The 21,250-nt window shown below is 45.0% G+C and overlaps 1 protein-coding gene across 3 annotated transcripts in view; it reads left to right on the forward strand.

The window, feature by feature from the left end:
* LOC124033790 (myotubularin-related protein 13-like) overlaps positions 1-21,250 on the forward strand; it is a 163,980-nt gene that overhangs the window by 108,975 nt on the left and 33,755 nt on the right. For all 3 annotated transcript variants that reach the window (XM_046346087.1, XM_046346089.1, XM_046346090.1), the window contains 2 exons: positions 14,473-14,541; positions 21,061-21,231. In XM_046346087.1, coding sequence (XP_046202043.1) covers positions 14,473-14,541; positions 21,061-21,231 — 240 coding nt within the window. The remainder of the gene's footprint in view (positions 1-14,472; positions 14,542-21,060; positions 21,232-21,250) is intronic.

Consider the following 21,250-nt stretch of genomic DNA (forward strand, 5'->3'; position numbering starts at 1 on the left):
AAATAGCAGATTGCCTCGGCAGTAATTACTCTCGTATTTCACTTTCAACCCTCTCCTCTCAACACCCTTCCCTGTCAAAAAGCCCTTGGAGATATATCACAGATTGCACTGATGCCAGTGATTGTGTGTGTGATCCCTCAACACCCCACAAAGCTAGTGTGACCTCTACAGTATGCTATGCACCACAGTCTCTGTACAGTGACAGAATGATGCCTCATTAGAACGAGATGGGAGGCATGTGTGTTTCTATCTAAAAACATCTCACATTCCTGATGATATCATCATTCTGAGGCCAATCAAGAGTTTATGGGCCACATGTAACATGTCAGTTTGGGGCTAATCGTAGGGGTGCGTACTAGGAAAGGTGATACCTAGTCAGTTGCACAACTAAATGGATTCAACGGAAGAATGTCTTCTGCATTTAACCCAACCTCTCTCTGAATCAGAGAGATGCGGGGGGCTGCCTTAATTGACGTCCACGTCATCTGCACCCAGGGAGCTGCTGTTGTTGGGGGTTAACTGCCTTGTTAAAGGACAGAACGGCAGATTTTTCCACCTGATTTGAACCAACAACTTTTCGGTTACTGGCCGAACACTCTTAGGCTAGGCTACCTGCCACCCCCTGTGTTGCCCTGGTTCTGTTGACTGTTAGAAGGTTAGCATTAGCAGTTCAAACTGTTTTGAAGGGGCACTTGTCCACAGGGAGCGGTGTTTGTTCTGCTGAGTTCCTCTGTACTACAGTATGAGTCAAAGCAGTGTGTGTGTATACAGTACGATACGTTTCTGCTTACAGACAGACAACCAGGTGAGAGAGGGGATAGTCCTTTCTAATGGAAGTAGGTGTGGGATCTCATCACTCAGAGTAGTTCTTTAAAAATTCTTAGGGCTGCAATCCCGTTAACGGGATGATATGACAACAGCCAGTGAAAGTGCAGGGTGCCAAATTCAAAACAACAGAAATATCATAATTTAAAATTCCTCAAACATACATGTATCTTATACAATTTAAAGGTAATCTTGTTGTTAATCCCACCACAGTGTCCGATTTCAAATAGGCTTTACAGCGAAAGCACCACAAATGACTATGTTAGGTGACCACGAACTCACAGAACAACCCAGCCATCTTTCCAGCCAAAGAGGGGAGTCACAAAAAGCACAAAGAGAGATACAATTAATCACTAACCTTTGATCTTCATCAGATGACACTCATAGGACTTCATTTTACACAATACATGTATGTTTTGTTTGATAAAGTTCATATTTATATAAATAAATAAAATCTTTACATTGGCGCATACGTTCACTAGTTCCATAAACATCCAGTGATTTTGCATAGCCACATTAATTCAACAGAAATACTCATCATAAATGTAGATGAAAATACAAGTTATAAACATGGAATTATAGATATACCTCTCCTTAATGCAACCGCTGTGTCAGATTTTTTTAAACTAACCACACAATCTGAGACTGAGCTCAGAAAATAAAATTATCCGCCATGTTGGAGTCAACAGAAATCTGAAATCACATTATAAATATTCCCTTACCTTTGATCTTCATCAGAATATACTCCCAGGAATCCTAGTTCCACAATAAATGCTTGATTTGTTTGATAATGTCCATTATTTATGTCCAAGTAGCTACTTTTGTTAGGGCGTTTAGTACACAAATCCAACCGCTCGTGCAGGGCCATCCGAACGTCGGACGAAAACTTTTAAGTTATATTACAGGTCGCAGAAACTTGTCCAACTAAGTATAAAATCAATCTTTAGGGTGTCATCATAAATCTTCAATAAAATTCCAACCGGATAATTCCTTTGTGTGTAGAGAAGCCATGGAACACTATCATGTGAATTGCGCGTGACCAGCCCTTGGCTCTCTGCCAGACACCTGGCTCATTCAGCTCCCATTCAGCCCCACAACACAGTAGAAGCCTCATTCAAGTTTCTAAAGACGGTTGACATCTAGTGGAAGCCCTAGGAAGTGCAACTTCATCCATATACTCACAGACATCATTCAAACAGTTTTAGAAACTTCAGTGTGTTTTCGATCCAATACTAATAATAATATGCATATATTAGCAACTGGGACTAAGGAGCAGGCTGTTGACTCTGGGCACCTCTGGGCACCTTTCATCCAAGCTACTCAATACTGCCCCTGCAGCCATAAGAAGTTAAATCAGGCTGTACTGTAACTCAGTGGATGTCTGTGTACAGCCACTGAGCCCCAGCTTGGCCGTCCTCAACTCCACACTTGCCTGAAGCAGTGCACTCAAGGCACAACATAAGTCACCTCAAGTACTTGTCAGTCCACGGAGGACCAAGTGAGCCTTCAAGACTGGACTTTATTATAATTTCTGTGTTTTCTTCAGAATTCTGAAGAAAAAAATATTTCTGAGAAAATGTCATTCCCTGGTGCAGAACATGCCCATGTTTGTCCCTACAGGAGAGACAGTGAACCTGTGTCTGCTGAGACTGACTGTTAGTGACGCATTTTCCCTGCTCTCATTAAATGCTTCAAGGTTTTTTACATACCTTACTCCATTTTTTTTTCAATTTATTGCAAGTATTTGAAGTATTCAAAGTAAATATTTACCTTACTGTCATTCTGAGTCAATTGTTATTTTAATGAGATAAGATGCTCTGCCAGTGCGTTTGAGGCCTACAGGTCTGTCTGTGTGGTGTGAGTGATGTGATTGGCTGATTGAGCCAGAGGTATCAGATGAAGACCATGCAGTGTTACTACTACTTGTTCCTGTCATGCCTCAACCCACATTTTACACAACTTCTTTGAAAACCAATGAGCTCTGACCAAACACATTAGTTGTCCATTCCTCAAGTGCTTTGACCTCAACAGTTACAGTAAGATGCTGACTAAACTGTCCAAAGTGGATGCCAGTGCTATCGGTGCTGGACGCATCTTATCTGTGTATGTGGTAAACATTCTGCAGCTGTTTTTAAGTCATATCTCCTACTTGACAGACACATGCCTCAAATATGACTGACCTTAATTGGAGTATTTGCACTAATAGGGAGCCTATTTGTTTTTGTGTGCGTGCAGCCGCTGTGCAGAGCACCTATTCTCCCTCTCTCCCCCTCCAAGCTGTTGCAGGTTTGAAAGTGGACATTGCACAAGGCATGGCCAGGCGAGCAGAGCCCTGCTGTGGAAAAAGGGGTAAAAATGCATCCTGGCATCTCAACCATTTCCTATCAGAGACAATTATGGGCCCCATGACAGTACTCACAAAACCCTGTCAGAATGTCATTCACACATGTGCTCCTTCACCTGCTGGTGGTTGTTGGGCGTAGGAGAAAAGTTGTAGGGCCATTCATTCTAGATTAGTATATGTTCAGATGTACTCTGGGCTGACCAATGCTGTGATGCTATTGGCCAGAAGGGCCATAACCAATGTTCTGTCAAAGCTGAGGGCGCACAGCTCACAACGGCCTTCCGGGCAGGAGAAATATAAGCCCGCACAGAGAAGCACGCGATTGAACTTCATTCAACTTTCTACAGTTTCCCATTTAGTTAACACTATCAATGTTTCTCTCTACTGCGGCAATTGTGATCGAATCAATGCAATATTAGTCACTTTCAATGTAATATACTGAAACGAAACAAACAGTACATGATTTAGTATGCCAAATGAACTGTGTAAGAGATTTTCTTGTCGGCAGAGTGCATTGGAGTAGGATTCTATTGCATTGACAGGCATGACTCGGGCCCATATTCTACACAGACTGGTGAACCATAACCAGTCAGAGCTGCAGTAGGTCTATATGCAAAACAAACCTCCAAATGAGCTTGGATGCCGTATAACACTCCTTCCGTGGCCTCCAACTGCTCTTAAATGCTAGTAAAACAAAATGCATGCTCTTCACCGATCTCTGCCCGCACCTGTCTGTCGGTCACCATAGCAACAATCACCTGTAACATGCGTTCCAGCAGGTATATTTCACTACTGGTCATCCTCGAAGCCAAATCCTCCTTTTGCTGCCTTTCCTTCCAGTTCTCTGCTGCCAATGACTGGAACGAATTGCAAAAATCACTGAAGTTGTAGACTTCTATCTCCCTAACTAACTTTAAGCGTCAGCTGTCAGAGCAGCTCACCAATCGCTGCAGCTGTACACAGCCCATCTATAAATAGCCCATCCAACAAACTACCTACCTCATCCCCATATTTGTCTTTGTTTTCTGCTCTTTTGCTCACGAGTATTTCTTCTTGCACATCCTCACCTGCACGTACAGTTGAAGTCGGAAGTTTACATACACCCTAGCCAAGTACATCTAAACTTAGTTTTTCACAATTCCTGACATTTAATCCTAGTAAAAATTCCCTGTCAGTTAGGTCTGTTAGCGTCACCACTTTATTTTAAGAATGTGAAATGTCAGAATAATAGCAGAGAGAAGGATTTATTTCAGCTTGTATTTATTTCATCACATTCCCAGTGGGTCAGAAGTTTACATACACTGAATTAGTATTTGGTAGCATTGCCTTTAAATTGTTTTTACTTGGGTCAAACATTTTGGGTAGCCTTCCACAAGCTTCCCACAATAAGTTGGGTGCATTTAGGCCCATTCCTCCTGACAGAGCTGGTGTAACTGAGTCAGGTTTGTAGGCCTCCTTGCTCTCACATGCTTTTTCAGTTGTGCCCACAAATGTTCTATAGGTTTGAGGTCAGGGCTTTGTGATGTACTCCAATGCCTTGACTTCTTTGTCCCCTTGTGCTTGGTGTCATAGTCTATATGGAAGACCCATTTGCGACCAAGCTTTAACTTCCTGACTGATGTCTTGAGATGTTGATTTAATATATCCACATCATTTCTCTCCTCAAGATGCCATCTATTTTTGAAGTGCACCAGTCCCTCCTGCAGCAAAGCACCCCCACAACATGATGCTGCCACCCCCCGTGCTTCACGGTTGGGATGGTGTTCTTCTGCTTGCAAGCTTCCCGTTTTCCTCCAAACATAAGGATGGTCATTATGGGGAAACGATTCTATTTTTGTTTCATCAGACCAGAGGACATTTCTCCAAAAAGTACGCTCTTTGTCCCCATGTGCAGTTGCAAACCGTATATTTTTTTTTATGAAGATTTTGGAGCAGTGGCTTCTTCCTTGTTGAGCGGCCTTTCAGGTTATGTCAATATAGGACTTGTTTACTGTGGAAATGGATACTTTTGTACCTGTTTCCTCCAGCATCTTCACAATGTCCTTTGCTATTGTTCTGGGATTGATTTGCACTTTTCGCACAAAAGTAAATGAATCTTGAGGAGAACACCTTGTCTTTCCTGTGCGGTATGACCGCTTACCTGGTCTCATGATGTTGTACAGATGACTGTGGTACCTTCAGGCGTTTGGAAATAGCTCCCAAGGATGAACCAGACTTGTGGAGGTCTACAACAACAAAAAATCTGAGGTCTTGGCTGATTTCTTTTAAATTGTCAATGTCAAGCAAAGAGGCACAGTCAACTTAATGTATGTAAACTTCTGACCCACTGAAATTGTGATACAGTGAATTATAAGTGAAAAAATTCTGTATGTAAACTTCCGACTTCAACTGTATATCACTCCAGTGTAAATGACTAAATTGTAATTACTTCTCCACTATGGCCTATTACCTCCTTACTTCATTTAAACACACCATATACAGATGTTTATATTGTGTTATTGACTGTACATTAGTTTATCCTATGTGTAACTGTCATTTTTGTCGCATTGCTTTGCCTTATCTTGGCCAGGTTGCGGTTGTAAATGAGAACGTGTTCTCAACTGGTCTACCTGGTTAAATAAAGGTGAAATAAAAAATTCAATTTTCATATTGAACATTCACTTTGACCTGGACTGTGTTTAGATTACAGTATGAGCGGTCACTAGATGCGCTTGTTTTGAGATCAAAGTGAGAGCTGCATGTAGCCACGTGTGCATATTTCTTCATTTTCTTTGCTCGTTAGGGAGTTATTATCCCAGTTATAGCTCGGTTGTAGTCAACGATGGGGGAGTGATTGCTTCCAACAAGAGAACAAAAGGTGTGCATTTCTAGCCATCTTTGAAAAGCGAGTCAGGTGAAGAGATATTATATCTTAAAGGAGCAGTGTTGTATTTTGTGACAGTCTTGAATAAACTTAAGTAGCCAATAGGCAGAACCTAGCATAATTTGTCTGATTCTCTGTAATAATGAATTTTATTTTGTGGTTTCTTACATCAAACACAACATTTTGTGTGGCGCAGCAGTCTTAAGGCACTGCATCTCAGTGCTTGAGGCGTCACTACAGACAACCTCGTTCGAATTCACAACCGGCCGTGATTGGGAGTCCCTTAGGGCGACGCACAAATGACCCAGCATCGTCCGGGTTTGGCCTGTGTAGGCCGTCATTGTAAATAATCATTTGTTCTTAACTGACTTGCCTAGTTAAAGATTACATTTTTAAATGTATTTTTAAATGTAAGTCACCTCGTCGGAAGGACAAGTGAATAAACAGGTTAATGCCAAGCTTAATGGAATGTAGGCATTGAACACCACACATTGGCTGCTACTGTAGGCTGAATGATAGAACAGCTATTTCCAAGTTAAAATGTTATTGGATGTTTTTCTCCATTGTTTTTGATAGTAGACCACTCTGGTAGGCCTACATTATGATCAAGTAGCCACAGTAGCCTACTTGGCCACTGTTAAAACTCTAACTTAAAGCGTGTACAGCCTCAGTGTTGCATAGAATTTTCACAACTTCCAAGTTTGTGCTCAGCAGACCTGAAATTTGCTCAGTGCACAATGGAGGGAACCTTGGCTTACTACTACCCCATTCAGACTAGGGTGTGAGAGTCAGGGAACCTGCTTGTGCTCTCCCCATTTGGTTTGGATCAAAAGCAACAGCTACTCTTCCTGGTGTCCACATGAAACATGACATAGTACAAAACATTATTAGTCAAGGACTAAACTACATACATTTAAAATGCCACACATAGCCTACATGCATTATTTATACTAAAGTATGTGGACAGCCTGTAAAATTAGTGGCTTTGGCTATTTCAGCTACACCTGTTGCTGACAGGTGTGCAAAATTGAGCACACAGCCATGCAATCGCCATAGTAAACATTGGTAGAAGAATGGCTTAGATTTTCAACATGGCATGTTCATAAGATGTCACCTTTCCAACAAGTCAGTTTGTCAAATTTCTGCCCTGTTAGATTTGCCCCTGTCAACTGTAAGTGCTGTTATTGTGAAGTGGAAACGTCTAGGAGCAACAACGGCTCAGCCATGAAGTGGTAGGTCACACAAGCTCACAGAACCGGACCACCGACTGCTGAAGTGTGTAGCGTGTAAAAAATAGTCTGTCCGGTTCCAACACTCACTAACGAGTTCCAAACTGCCTCTGAAAGCAATGTCAGCTTCATGAAATGGGTTTCCATGGCCTAGCAGCCACACACAATCCTAAGGTCACCATGCGCAATGCCATTGGATGCGTTCTATGGAGTGATGAATCGCGCTTCACCATCTGGCAGTTTGACGGTCAAATCTAGGTTTGGCGGATGCCAGGAGAACGCTACCTGCCCCAATGCATAGTGCCAACTGTAAAGTAGTCAAGGCTCTATTTAATACGTCCGAACAGTGTGCCAACTGCTTGAACAGACAGTTCATTACCTTCAACACATCAATACCTCGCACAAAGACCAAAAGTGAATCAGTCAATCTCTCCTCAGCTTTGAGCCAGATGAGATTGACACACGTTACTGACATTTTCTCTCCATGTACATCTAAGTGCCATACTTGCTGCTTTGTTCTGGACCAACTGCAATTTACAGTGCCTTGCAAAAGTATTCATCCCCCTTGGCGTTTTTCCTATTTTGTTGCATTACAATCGGTAATTTAAATGGATTTTTATTTGGATTTCATGTAATGGACATACACAAAATATTCTAAATAAATAAAAAAATCTAAAAGTGGTGCGTGCATATGTATTCAACCCCTTTGCTATGAAGCCCCAAAATAAGATCTGGTGCAACCAATTACCTTCAGAAGTCACATAATGAGTTAGATTGCACACAGGTGGACTTTATTTAAGTGTCACATGATCTGTCACATGCTCTCAGTACATTTACATTTACATTTAAGTCATTTAGCAGACGCTCTTATCCAGAGCGACTTACAAATTGGTATATATACACTTGTTCTGAAATGCCCCAGAGTCTGCAACACGAGCAAGCAAGGGGCACCACCAAGCAAGTGACACCATGAAGACCAAGAAGCTATCCAAACAGGTCAGAGATAGAGTTGTGGAGAAGTACAGATCAGGGTTGGGTTATAAAAAAATATCAAACTTTGAAGATCCCACAGAGCACCATTTTAAATCCATTATTTAAAAAATGAAAGAATATGGCACCATAACAAACCTGCCAAGAGAGGGCCGCCCACCAAAACTCACGGACCAGTCAAGGATGGCATTAAACAAAGAGACCAAAGATAACGCTGAAGGAGCTCTACAGTAGAAATTGGAGTATATGTCCATAGGACTACTTTAAGCCGTACACTCCACAGAGCTGGGCTTTACGGAAGAGTGGCCATAAAGAGCCATTACTCTTAAAAATAAGCAAACACGTTTGGTGTTCCCCAAACGGCATGTGGGAGACTCTCCAAACATATGGAAGAAGGTACTCTGGTCAGATGACTCAAATTTAGCTTTTTGGACATCAAGAAAAGCGCTATGTCTGACGCAGGGAAATAGGGAAATTCTTGAGGGAAGCCTGTTTCATCTTCCAGAGATTTGAGACTGGGACAGAGGTTCACCTTCCAGCAGGACAATGACCCTAAGAATACTGCTAAAGCAACACTTGAGTGGTTTAAGGGGAAACATTTAAATGTCTTGGAATGGCCTAGTCAAAGCCCAACTTCAATCCAATTGAGAATCTATGGTATGACTTAAAGATTGCAGTACACCAGCGGAACCCATCCAAGGTCGACGACATCCGATCCTCGTTTGCTAAGTCAAACGACACTGCTGGTTCTGCTCACACTGCCCTACCCTGTGCTCTGACCTCTTTCTCCCCTCTCTCTCCAGATGAAATCTCGCGTCTTGTGACGGCCGGCCGCCCAACAACCTGCCCGCTCGACCCTATCCCCTCCTCTCTTCTCCAGACCATTTCCGGAGACCTTCTCCCTTACCTCACCTCGCTCATCAACTTATCCCTGACCGCTGGCTACGTCCCTTCCGTCTTCAAGAGAGCGAGAGTTGCACCCCTTCTGAAAAAACCTACACTCGATCCCTCCGATGTTAACAACTACAGACCAGTATCCCTTTCTTTTCTCTCCAAAACTCTTGAACGTGCCGTCCTTGGTCAGCTCTCCCGCTATCTCTCTCAGAATGACCTTCTTGATCCAAATCAGTCAGGTTTCAAGACTAGTCATTCAACTGAGACTCTTCTCTGTATCACGGAGGCGCTCCGCACCGCTAAAGCTAACTCTCTCTCCTCTGCTCTCATCCTTCTAGACCTATCGGCTGCCTTCGATACTGTGAACCATCAGATCCTCCTCTCCACCCTCTCCGAGTTGGGCATCTCTGGCGCGGCCCACCCTTGGATTGCGTCCTACCTGACAGGTCGCTCCTACCAGGTGGCGTGGCGAGAATCTGTCTCCTCACCACGCGCTCTCATCACTGGTGTCCCCCAGGGCTCTGTTCTAGGCCCTCTCCTATTCTCGCTATATACCAAGTCACTTGGCTCTGTCATAACCTCACATGGTCTCTCCTATCATTGCTATGCAGACGACACACAATTAATCTTCTCCTTTCCCCCTTCTGATGACCAGGTGGCGAATCGCATCTCTGCATGTCTGGCAGACATATCAGTGTGGATGACGGATCACCATCTCAAGCTGAACTTCGGCAAGACGGAGCTGCTCTTCCTCCCGGGGAAGGACTGCCCGTTCCATGATCTCGCCATCACGGTTGACAACTCCATTGTGTCCTCCTCCCAGAGCGCTAAGAACCTTGGCGTGATCCTGGACAACACCCTGTCGTTCTCAACTAACATCAAGGCGGTGGCCCGTTCCTGTAGGTTCATGCTCTACAACATCCGCAGAGTACGACCCTGCCTCACACAGGAAGCGGCGCAGGTCCTAATCCAGGCACTTGTCATCTCCCGTCTGGATTACTGCAACTCGCTGTTGGCTGGGCTCCCTGCCTGTGCCATTAAACCCCTACAACTCATCCAGAACGCCGCAGCCCGTCTAGTGTTCAACCTTCCCAAGTTCTCTCACGTCACCCCGCTCCTCCGCTCTCTCCACTGGCTTCCAGTTGAAGCTCGCATCCGCTACAAGACCATGGTGCTTGCCTACGGAGCTGTGAGGGGAACGGCACCTCAGTACCTCCAGGCTCTGATCAGGCCCTACACCCAAATAAGGGCACTGCGTTCATCCACCTCTGGCCTGCTCGTCTCCCTACCACTGAGGAAGTACAGTTCCCGCTCAGCCCAGTCAAAACTGTTCGCTGCTCTGGCTCCCCAATGGTGGAACAAACTCCCTCACGACGCCAGGACAGCGGAGTCAATCACCACCTTCCGGAGACACCTGAAACCCCACCTCTTTAAGGAATACTTAGGATAGGATAAAGTAATCCTTCTCACCCCCCCCCCCCTTAAAATATTTAGATGCACTATTGTAAAGTGGCTGTTCCACTGGATGTCATAAGGTGAATGCACCAATTTGTAAGTCGCTCTGGATAAGAGCGTCTGCTAAATGACTTAAATGTAAAATGTAAATGTAAACTTGAAGCAGCTGAGGAAGTTTTGCCTTGAAGAATGGGCAAAAATCCCAATGGCTAGATGTGCCAAGCTCATAGACATACCCCAAGAGACATGAAGCTGTAATTTCTGAAAAAGGTGGCTCTACAAAGTATTGACTTTATGGGGGGTGAATAGTTGTGCACGCTCAAGTTTTAATTTTTTTGGTTTTATTTCTTGTTTGTTTCACAATCAAAAATATTTTGCATCTTCAAAGTGGTGGGCATGTTGTGTAAATCAAATGATACAAACCACAAAATCTATTTTAATTCCAGGTTGTTAGGCAATAAAATAGGAAAAATGCCAGGGGGTGAATACTTTTGCAAGCCACACCCTCTTTGCAGTACATGACCACACAGCTGGGCTGTAGTCCAGGTGCGACAACTAGAGCCTGTAAGACCCGTCTGGCCGACTGAGATGCCAAGAAGGCAGAGCATTGCCCTATCATGGACAGAGCCCTTCCCATTTGAATAACCATTGAGCCTATATGTTTTGACAATGATAGCTTGCTATCCAGGGTTACACCCAGCAGTTTAGTCTCCTCAATCAAGGTTTAGCAGATTATTTGGTTTTAGAGATATTTTGCACTCATGGCTTTGCTTTGCTGAAGAGAGCAGTGTCCACAACATCACATGATATTGCATGAATGGGAATCTTTCTTCACCCTCCTCTCTACTAGGATGTACTGCTGTGTGTTTGACAGTCTCACACAGGGTCTCCAGCCTATCTCCCTCCAGGACCTGAACAGTAACTTGGTTGACGTTTAATTTAGAGTCCCTCACTTCTCCTGCTCTCCTTTTAATATCCTCTGTGAGAAGAGGAGTGGGTTCTTGCTGTGAAAAGCTCTCACTCTGCTCTGCTTGGTTGTAGATCGGTCAGGTCTCTGGACTGGTTGGACAGGCTAACATAACGACTGCACTGGGAAGTTCTCACAAGCATCGTTATCATGTACAGATAAAGCCATTCCCCTTGGATGTCAGCCAGCAGGACCAGTGTCTGTGTGCACGGCTGTGCTCAGTATTGTGCTTGTTTGTCAATGAGTCAGCTTATGAGTGAGTATGGCTCGTGCTCTCTGGTTTCTGACCCAGTGAGTATGAATAATACCACAGCACAGCAGCCTCATAAAAGCCTCCTCCAGCTCCCCTTCTATGCTTTTGAATGCCTGTCTCAGTCGGATGGTTCCTGGAAAGCGCTGAGGGAGAGGTGTCTGGAGTCTGCAGGAAGCTGCTCTCTGCTCACTTCCTGTCATGGGGCCATGTTAAACGTGCCGGTCCAGGGTCTTTGTTTGAGTATAGGCCTACGTGTTTATCAGGGGCAAAACATCAAGAGTCATCTGTGAACCACAGCCTTGAGAGAGAATGAAAGAGACGGAGAAAAGAGGAGGGGAGATGGTTTCCTCCTTCCTAAGCGGAGCTGCAGGGGAGCACGTTGCTCTCCTCACCCTTCTGTACACAGATGCGCTTAAGCACATACATTTTATACACGCGCGCCCCACCTCCTGCACACTTGCATGTGCTCGTATGCGCTGGGCTCTGCGGCGACTGCAGTGTCCCAAATCATAAACAGCAGCATTCCTCTGTCTCAATGTAAACAGTCATATGTGCTGCTGGTGAACCAGGGATAACTCCAAGCACATGCAGTAGAGCCTACATAGATCAGCAGCATCAGGGTCTCCCTCACGCCTTGCCGCCTTTCAGTTATTCATCCTCACTGTAGTTGGCGTCTATACTCTCAGTATGGCTTGCTGTGACCTATTGGCCTAGGAAGTTCTGAACTACAGTAAATCATGGCGCCAACCTGGATAGCTGCTTCTAAGACCTCATGTCTTCCCTAAACTTGGCACTTGAAGAACATCACTTTCCCTCTTCTGTCGGATTACAGCGCGGCCCTGTTTGTAGATGATACTGAGGTTGCCTAAAGTAAACGGGATTGTGCCAGAATGACATATGAATATGTACACTGGGTCTGTTTTTTTACAGATAGCAGAGCACGGCTTGGTCTTATGACACTTCTTCATGCTCTGAATCAATGCTTCTGCCTTTTGATGTTGACAAGCTCGACTCCAGGCGTTACAGTACAGTGTTTTGGAAAGATAAATGAGAACGATGCTTTATGAAATGTTAGCCCAGACTTGGCTCCTCTGACCTTGTGGTCTTTTTGTCTGAATAACGACGTCTCTGTTAAATGTCTCCATTTTTCTGCCCTTGTGCTTCTGCTCCTGGGGTTATTTGGAGAGTTTTTGCTGGGTTCTTTGAACCTCTGTGACCTGCAGCATTGTCAGGGATGCCGGTAAACAAAGCTTTGGTGGCTCTCCAAACTGGAGCGTTCAACCGCAACCCAAAATAACTGAAAACCAACTGCAAGGGGAAAACAAAAAAGTATATCGCTCTGTTCATGGGGGGCCAGACTTTCATGTTTAGCTGAAGACCGTGTGTTTTGCATTTGTCTCCTCTGTACATTCCTCAGTTTTTTGGGAAGGTATGAGGGAATGGGGGATTTATTCAAAAGGCCCCATCTCCACTATTGGCAAGTCCAGCATTCCTGTCACAATCCTTTTACCCTCCTCTCCTGCCAAAATGAGAGGCTCTGATCGTGTGTGTGAGGTGGTGTGCGTCTTTGTGAAAATGCAAAGTTTGTCGAATGCGTGCTTGGTTATGAAGTGTGTGTTTGTATGTGTATGAAAGATGGTGTGTGTGTGTGTGTGTGTGTGTGTGTGTGTGTGTGTGTGTGTGTGTGTGTGTGTGTGTGTGTGTGTGTGTGTGTGTGTGTGTGTGTGTGTGTGTGTGTGTGTGTGTGTGTGTGTGTGTGTGTGTGTGTGTGTGTGTGTGTGTGTGTGTGTGTGTGTGTGTGTGATTTACGACGTATCCTGCCCTTGGGGTCCCTGTGAGGGTTATGAGACACAGCACCAGATCAGGATCAGCTCTGCTGTTTTGACATGGACTTAAATCAAGTTTCCGGCGACCATTCTCATTTTCCCAGTTGAACAAATAAATCACCACAAAGCTCATGGAGATAAGTACCAATTTCCTGTGTGTGGAGCTCTTTTGGTTCCAAATGGGGTCCTTTTCAGATTTTCTCATTTCCCATCCAGTCTCTCTGTTTTCAATATGAGCCATTTTATTTTGGCCCTTAAGTCCCCAGTTCTACTGGATGTATTGTACAATCTGCCGGAATGCCGTGCTTATCTCTAATGCTCTATTGAATACAACTTATTTTATTTCAAATAGACCCCAGTACAGATGCATTCTGTGAGTGGCATAAAAATGGGAGAAAAAATTGTCAGCTGCGCTCTGGCTGTTAAAAAAAATTAAATGTCCGTTTTTTGGGGGGGAATCATCATGATGCCTGACTAATGGATGTTGCATTTTAAAGCCAAGACAATTTGTGATTTTATGCAACAAAATCTCATGGTTTTATTCAATGTGTTTGTACATGTTGATCCCGGAAACTCTGGGATGTAATCTGGAGCAGGAATGCACAACATGAAATGACCAACAAATTCAATTACTTCAGTTATTATTAGTTGTTTGCAAAAATGACATCAGGTTTTGCTCGTACGTAATGTGTTTTATGAGAGGTGCGCTGCCCAGACCTTATTGATCCATAGTGATATAACAGGTGTACTTGGAGGCCCGACCTGCTTCTGTAACATTATCATGCTGTGTCCTGACCTCCCCTCTCCCCTGTTGTGTGACCCACAGGACTGCTCCAGCTCTGAAGAGTACACGGTCGCCTCCGCCCTGCTGCCCCTGACAACGGCCTTTTACCGGGTGAGTGACTGACTGGGAGATTCCATTCCACAGAGCTCTTCTCCTCTCTCACACAGACAGAGCGGTTAGAGAGTCAGCCAGCAGGTCCTTTTGATTATATTGCTCAATCAAGGGCAAGACGGCCTGGCATTCACTGCAAGCTGGCCATCCTAATGGAGGGTGTTTATAACGGGGGGCAATAATAGGGGGTGTGATATCCCAGCTGTCCTGGCGCTGGTCCTGCTCTGAAGGTTGCCTCTGGTGCATGCAGCATACTCTGACCTCATGTCAGGAGCTGTGTTCCAGGCAGGACAAGAGACTTCCCAGGACTCTGACCATGCAGCTCTGGGACAGGGGAGGGGACAGAGGAGTGTCCCGCTGGTCTCAGACGAGCCACATTAGGATAAAGGGGGTGAGAAAACTGTACTTCCCACCGAATCCCAGAGGGCCGCTGTGGTTTGTGGTTTCCAACCTCCCGTGATCAAACTTGGTTGCTGCGGCGCGCACCACGAATATGTCCCCACCGCTCTGCTGTTGCCACGGCGACAGACACAACTGTGGGCTGTTGCCCTGCATTGGGTGCAGACCGTAAGAGACAGAATTTCGACCTCGCCCACTCTCTGCCATTGTATGACACTGTTTTTACAGGACAGGCTGATGTAACGCTCTGTGATAAGCCTGCTCTCTCTGTTTCCCAGCCAGGTTAACCATTCTATCAGACCACAGTGGCATTGGAAATGTACACATATAGTCAATTATCTAACTAAAACCAAGGGAATTGTCTCTGTTTGTTGATACAGGTGTACAGTGTGACCTGCTATGTAATGGGGGGGGTGAGAGCAGAGTTGTCTCTGTACACAACCTGAGTAAAGTGGTCACAGACCCAACTACACCACATTGTCCATAGTTTGGTTTGTTGCTGTAACGGAGTAACAATGTCTCTGTGACTGTCAAGTTGTCAACACAACACGGTGACCCTATGCTCCAGCTTTCTGCCTCTTAAGGCATCTGAAAGCCATTGCCCAAAGGCATTGGATTTTCTGTCATTTCTTTTCCTATTTCCCCATTTTACGTAACCATACAATCTGATTAAAGGATTACGTTAAAGGACTTATCACCAGATTTTCAGAAAGCGACACGAATCCTGAGAGGCATCGCATTCTCAACGGAGCAGTTTCTGGCATGGGAGGAATGAGAAGGAATGATATCGTGAGCTCCAGAACGCAACAGATTTCTCCCAGATTTCCAAAGGAATGGCATTAACTGTCGAGTCCAGCGTGTGGTCACGCAAATGGCGAAAGGCAAGAGCACAGGAATCCACCACGGTCCATATTGTGTAATTCCTAGTGTGATGAAAAAACGCCATGAAAAAGCTGGAAAAACAACATATCCCCAAAAAACAGAGCACCTTGTGATGGTTCACAATGTTCCACCGAGATTCTCGGGATAATCGCAGCATCGCACGATAGTCAATTACATGCTTTTGCAAAATGTCTGTTGGCCTGCTTTACTCTACCCCCCCCCATCCTGCCACATTTCCCCAAAGTCTTTGACTTTACCACACTGACTGTTATGGGGCTGTTCAAAGCAAGCTTGGCAGCAGATGAAGGAGCCAGTGGAGTGTTGGGTATACGCCACGCTGTAGTAAAGGACCATGACCGTCTACTGTAGGACACTGCTGAGAGAACCATTTGTAGAATCGTTGGTTGAGAGAAAGGGAACAGAAGGAGTGTATGCTCTCTGTATCCAGGTGACAATTGTGACAAAAAGGTGACAAAGCTAATTGAAATGTCCAATACTCTTTCAGTGGTACATGTGTTGTGTTACAAAGCCAAAAAGAGAGAATTTAAACCAGAACCGTTTGTTTCTTTGCCATGGAATGGTTTTGACACGGGTCTTATGGTCAAGATTATTTGCGTACATTTTCATGGAAGATTAGCTCTGATTTCATTCATCATGTTGCACATGTTGCACATCTGCGTCCAAGTACTCCTAACCTCCTAACTTCAGTACTAAACTGCTAAGCCCTCCAACCTTACTACAACAGTACCCTGCCCTCAAGTTAAGACAACCTGCTGTCGGTGGATCCCATTTAGATTTCCTAGAAGGTGAAGCTGATCTGATAGGTGTCTACCTGTGGGTCATGCCAGGGTAGGGAAAACCTGTAATACAATGGTAGTTCAAACTGGGCCAGAGGTATCCCCGGAAATGCATTTGGACAGCGGAATTCACACACACACACACAACCTGTCTGTAGTCTCCATGGAAAGACGTAGTTAATCAGTGCTCAAGGGGCTTTGAGTGATTAGGCTACCTTTTTTTTACACCTTTTACGTAACCACAGTAGTCCAGGCTTGCTTCGTGAATTTGCTGCATAGTTTCATTATAAACAAGTTCTTATTTTGAGTTTCTCATGTAGGTGACTTTACAAGAGCAGGCCTATTGCTTTCCTTCAAAGGTGTAATTCCATCTGTGTAAATAGTGAATTGTACATATTATACAGTCTTGCAGTGGCAAGGCGGGATCAACAATACATGCTGTACGGTAGCACGTGCCATTGACGACAACCGCCTTGCTGGTTACTGTATCGTTGTTTTTTTTTACTCCAGCCAGTCCTCATGCCCAGCCCACAGGAGTATAAATCACCTTATCGGGTAGTTGTACATTCCCTCAGCCCCTCTCAACGAGGTCAGTTGGCTTAAGGCCCTTTCCTATTAAAACTGCTGCTTCACCTGTAACTGTTATCCATCACTCCTCATTGACATCTTCCACAATCCGTCAACTCTGCTGCCCGCAGTTACTACAATGAGAAGTGGGGATCGGGTCTGGAAGAGATTTGGTCAGGGCTTCACATCCGGGGTTTTTTCACCACAGTATGTAATGTCTAACCCTAATCACTACAATGCCCCCATCGGAAGGCTGCCCCCAGAAACGCACTCTAAATTCAAATGACCCTTTTACAGTATAACATTTATAGTAAATCCCCTAAGTCTTATGGTAGAGTGACAATTCATGAAAACCTTATGAGGTTTTTCTCAACTTAATCTGATGAATATGGACTGTCCTGTCACAGTGGTCTTCTTTCTCTTAGCTTTAGCCTGGCTAGTCTGTAGCCTGGCTAGTCTGTTCCCTCCCCAGTGGACTGTCTTCAGCCCACAGTGCTGCTGCCCAACCTCTCCTCACTACAGAATGTGGGAAGCTTCCCAGCAATGTGCCCGCTCCCACAGAGTGTTTGTGCGAGAGACATTGTGTGTGTTTTGGGCAAATGTTCAAACTGAAGAGCCGCCTTTCATTGACCTATATTCTATATTCTGCCCCTTCCTTCCCTCGGTCTGTCTGGCCGGCTGCACAGTGAGGTCTGCGAAACTAACCACTCTTGGAACAACATAGGTTACTTACTTTAGAGGGCTATATGTCTGGTGATGTCATCATAATGCAGCCAACCGGTTGAACTGTGTTTGACATGAGCTTTTGGGTTAAACTTGGTTGGCGTGCTTAGTGTAGTTTACCTAAACTGCATGCAGCCTTTGTACAGGCCATATCTCAGTTAGCAGTCACGGGTTGTTGAATTGCTCTATATAAATGTTTCTGAATTCCTAGGAAATATACTTACTCCTGATAAACCACATCTTACTACAAGCGTCAGGACTGTTTGCTTCGGTGTTATTGTGCCCTTTTTAATAAACTCACCTGTTTATCTTGTTTTTATTCTTGCAATCGAATGTAGACCAAGAGTAGAGATCTGCCTACCTCTTGGCTCTTTGAGGTTTCATTTCAATTGGATGCACCGCGGCAGCAGCCCAAAAATGATTCTGGACTCAACACAGAAAACCATTGGACTCTTTAAATCATTTCTGCCCCAGTTTATGCGTGGAGAGATTGGAAGGTTTTCGCTGTCAAGCTGTTTTACGTTTGGTCCTGGGGAGAGCAGATGATTTACGTCGTGACCTTTGTGTCCCTGTGAGACGTCTAGAGCTGGACTCGTCTCTGTTTACTCTGCATTGTAGACCATTTATGTTAACAGTACATCCCGCATGAATACTTACGGCATGATGGACTTGTTTGTTCCACGCTTTTCCACATGTCTCCTCTGTTTGTTTGACTCGGACATCTGTGTAAATACATTGTTTGGATGGCGATGTCTTCAGTGCTACAGAATGCAAATAACTCCAATGACACAATAGGGATTAATGGGGAATAAATCTATAAAGCTTGATTGGTCCAAGTCGGGTTATTTTCTTTCCCCAGTGTCTCTGTCACAAAGGACTTCTAAAGGCATGTCTATTTTTATACCCCTGGACGCCAAGTGATTTCCTCCAAAACAGCCATTACAGCCACGATTTTGTTGCCCAAGGCTGGTCACGGATCAAACACGGCACTTTTCCTCCAGTGTCCAGATAAGTACAGGTCAACCATCAGAGCTATGAGACATCATATCTCCCTTTTTAGAGCTGATGAACACATATCTCCATTTTTAGAGCTGATGAACACACCCTGAGCTGTCTCTCTGTATAAGTCTCTCTCCCTCTCACTGTCTATATAGCTATATGGGCAATACTGTATTATTGAAGAGTTACCACCTTTTCCTTCAAGTCGTGTAATAAACCCTAACATCATCATCCAGGGATCCCCTAGCCAGACCTTGACATCTTATTTGGTCTCTGTGCTCTCTCTGGGCTCTATCTCTCTGTCTGTCTCTCTGCTTGTTTTCCTGCATTCCTCTCCTGCATTTGGCAAGTGGAGTGTTCATATGGGTCTCTTTTGAGGGTCGTCTACCTCCATCCCTCCATCTGTCTTCTCTTGTCCCTCTGCACTGTGTAGTAGGTTCTGACTGCAGCCTAGACCCTGATTCCCCTCTGCTATCAGAGCAGGGAGAGCCAACCGGCCGTGGTCAACCTGACCTCCAGACAACTGAGCAGGCTGTGTGTTTAACAGGAGAGGACACACACACCTCCACTCAATGTGCTGCAAGACCCCCACACCATATGACATGAGAGCATGATGACTAATATTGTAAATATTGTTCTCTGGTGCAGGTCCCCAGAATAACAGCTGCATTAAAGCGTCTACTGTTCTTGTTTTTCATATTGGTCACTGTTCCATGAATGGCCACGGTTCATTAATTTCCATCCTTTAACACTGTACATTTAGTCTAGACTCGTTAATCCAATCAGGTAATCTGTAAGTCTATTAGCGCCACAGTTTGTGGCCGTGTCAGATTTTGTCTCTGTCGACAGAGGGTTGTTAGACCAGCTCCCTGCTCTCCCTGCTCCCTGTAAATGGCTGAGTACTAGCATAAGACACGGCCTTCTTGTGAAAATGTAATGTGTATAAAACGTTCCCGGGGGAAATGAAACTATCCGTACGAGCTTTGACATTGGCGTCATCCCCCATACTTCATTAACGATATAAAGCTGCGCTCTGACTGCTTACATTTGGAGGTGAATTATGTCTTTATGACAGTGGTTTGAAGAGGAGGCTTAGTAGTGGATTTATCATTTACATCAGAGGGATACTACTCAAGGTGTAGGGCTGGCCTGAGCAGGGAGGGAGACGAGCAGGCGGTCTACTGCTGCCCTCCAACGGCATTCAAACCTCTCTGGAGAGTTGAGATACACAGGCCAAAGTATACTGGAATCACTTCCAGCCCCAGTCTCACCTTTGAACTTCCGCACACGACTCTCTCAGTCCCCCAGGGCTCTGTGCTCGAACCCCTGCCCTCGGGTAAGCCTCGGCAAGGTGCCGGGACTGTAGCCATTTTAGTTCTGCAGCCTCTGGTAACTACGGTAGCCCCACTGCCGCTGGTCATTCAGGGAGAAACCAAGGCAATAATGAACAGCGCCGTGTTGTATTGTGTCAGGCTCCGAAGGAAGAAATCAGAAGCTAATCTAATAAGAAGCTTGAGCGTCTCTCAAGGAAGACACATGGCCTTCAGACTCTGCCAGGGGGAGGTGGGGAACATAGAGGTGGGTGTGAGGATGTTAATGTATTACGTGTCGGCACTCTGTGTTCTTGGGTCCGGGACTAATAGGTGCCTTAGCTGTTGCCCAACATTCATGTGTTTATATCGGGACATAGGAACCGTCTTCATGGCTTTAGCAGAGCTGCATGTTCTCTCTAGGTGCTGGGGCCAAACAGGTGCTTCACTTCACTATTCATACTGTGGAAAAACAGCAGGGCCCTGTTTTTAGTACTCAACCAGAGAGAGAGCAGGAGAGACGTTCTTCGTGTGGTGTTGTATGTGTTAAAAACTTACAGCCCACGAGAAATTATTGATTGTACTTGAAACCTTTGGCAGCTTTGGATTATTTTCCTATTTCCACCCAGGTTTTAATGGTCGTCTTTACAAGCTATGCTCACCACAGCCCAGTTAGTTTCACGAGTTGTGAGATGTTGAGCCCAAACTACTCTCTTGTACGTTCAGTCAAAAGCAGACAGTCAGCAGGTCTGAACGTTTGGCTGGTCAGCGCTTCAGTGTAAGCTGTTGAAAGCGTCTACTCCTCAGCCTCTTACTGTCAAAATATTCCCTCGTGTCTGCAGAAATTGCCGGCTGGCGTGAGCCAGTTTGCCTACACCTGTGTCCAGGACCATCCTATTTGGACCAATCAGCAGTTCTGGGAGGCCACATTCTACAGTGAGGTCCAGAACCAGATCCGAGCCCTGTACCTCACTGCCCCTGAAGACAAACTAGGAATCACTGCCAGGTTAAAGGTAAACGAATGAGAGGTTT

This window comes from Oncorhynchus gorbuscha, linkage group LG04, assembly GCF_021184085.1.
Source record: "Oncorhynchus gorbuscha isolate QuinsamMale2020 ecotype Even-year linkage group LG04, OgorEven_v1.0, whole genome shotgun sequence".
Lineage (NCBI taxonomy): Eukaryota > Metazoa > Chordata > Actinopteri > Salmoniformes > Salmonidae > Oncorhynchus > Oncorhynchus gorbuscha.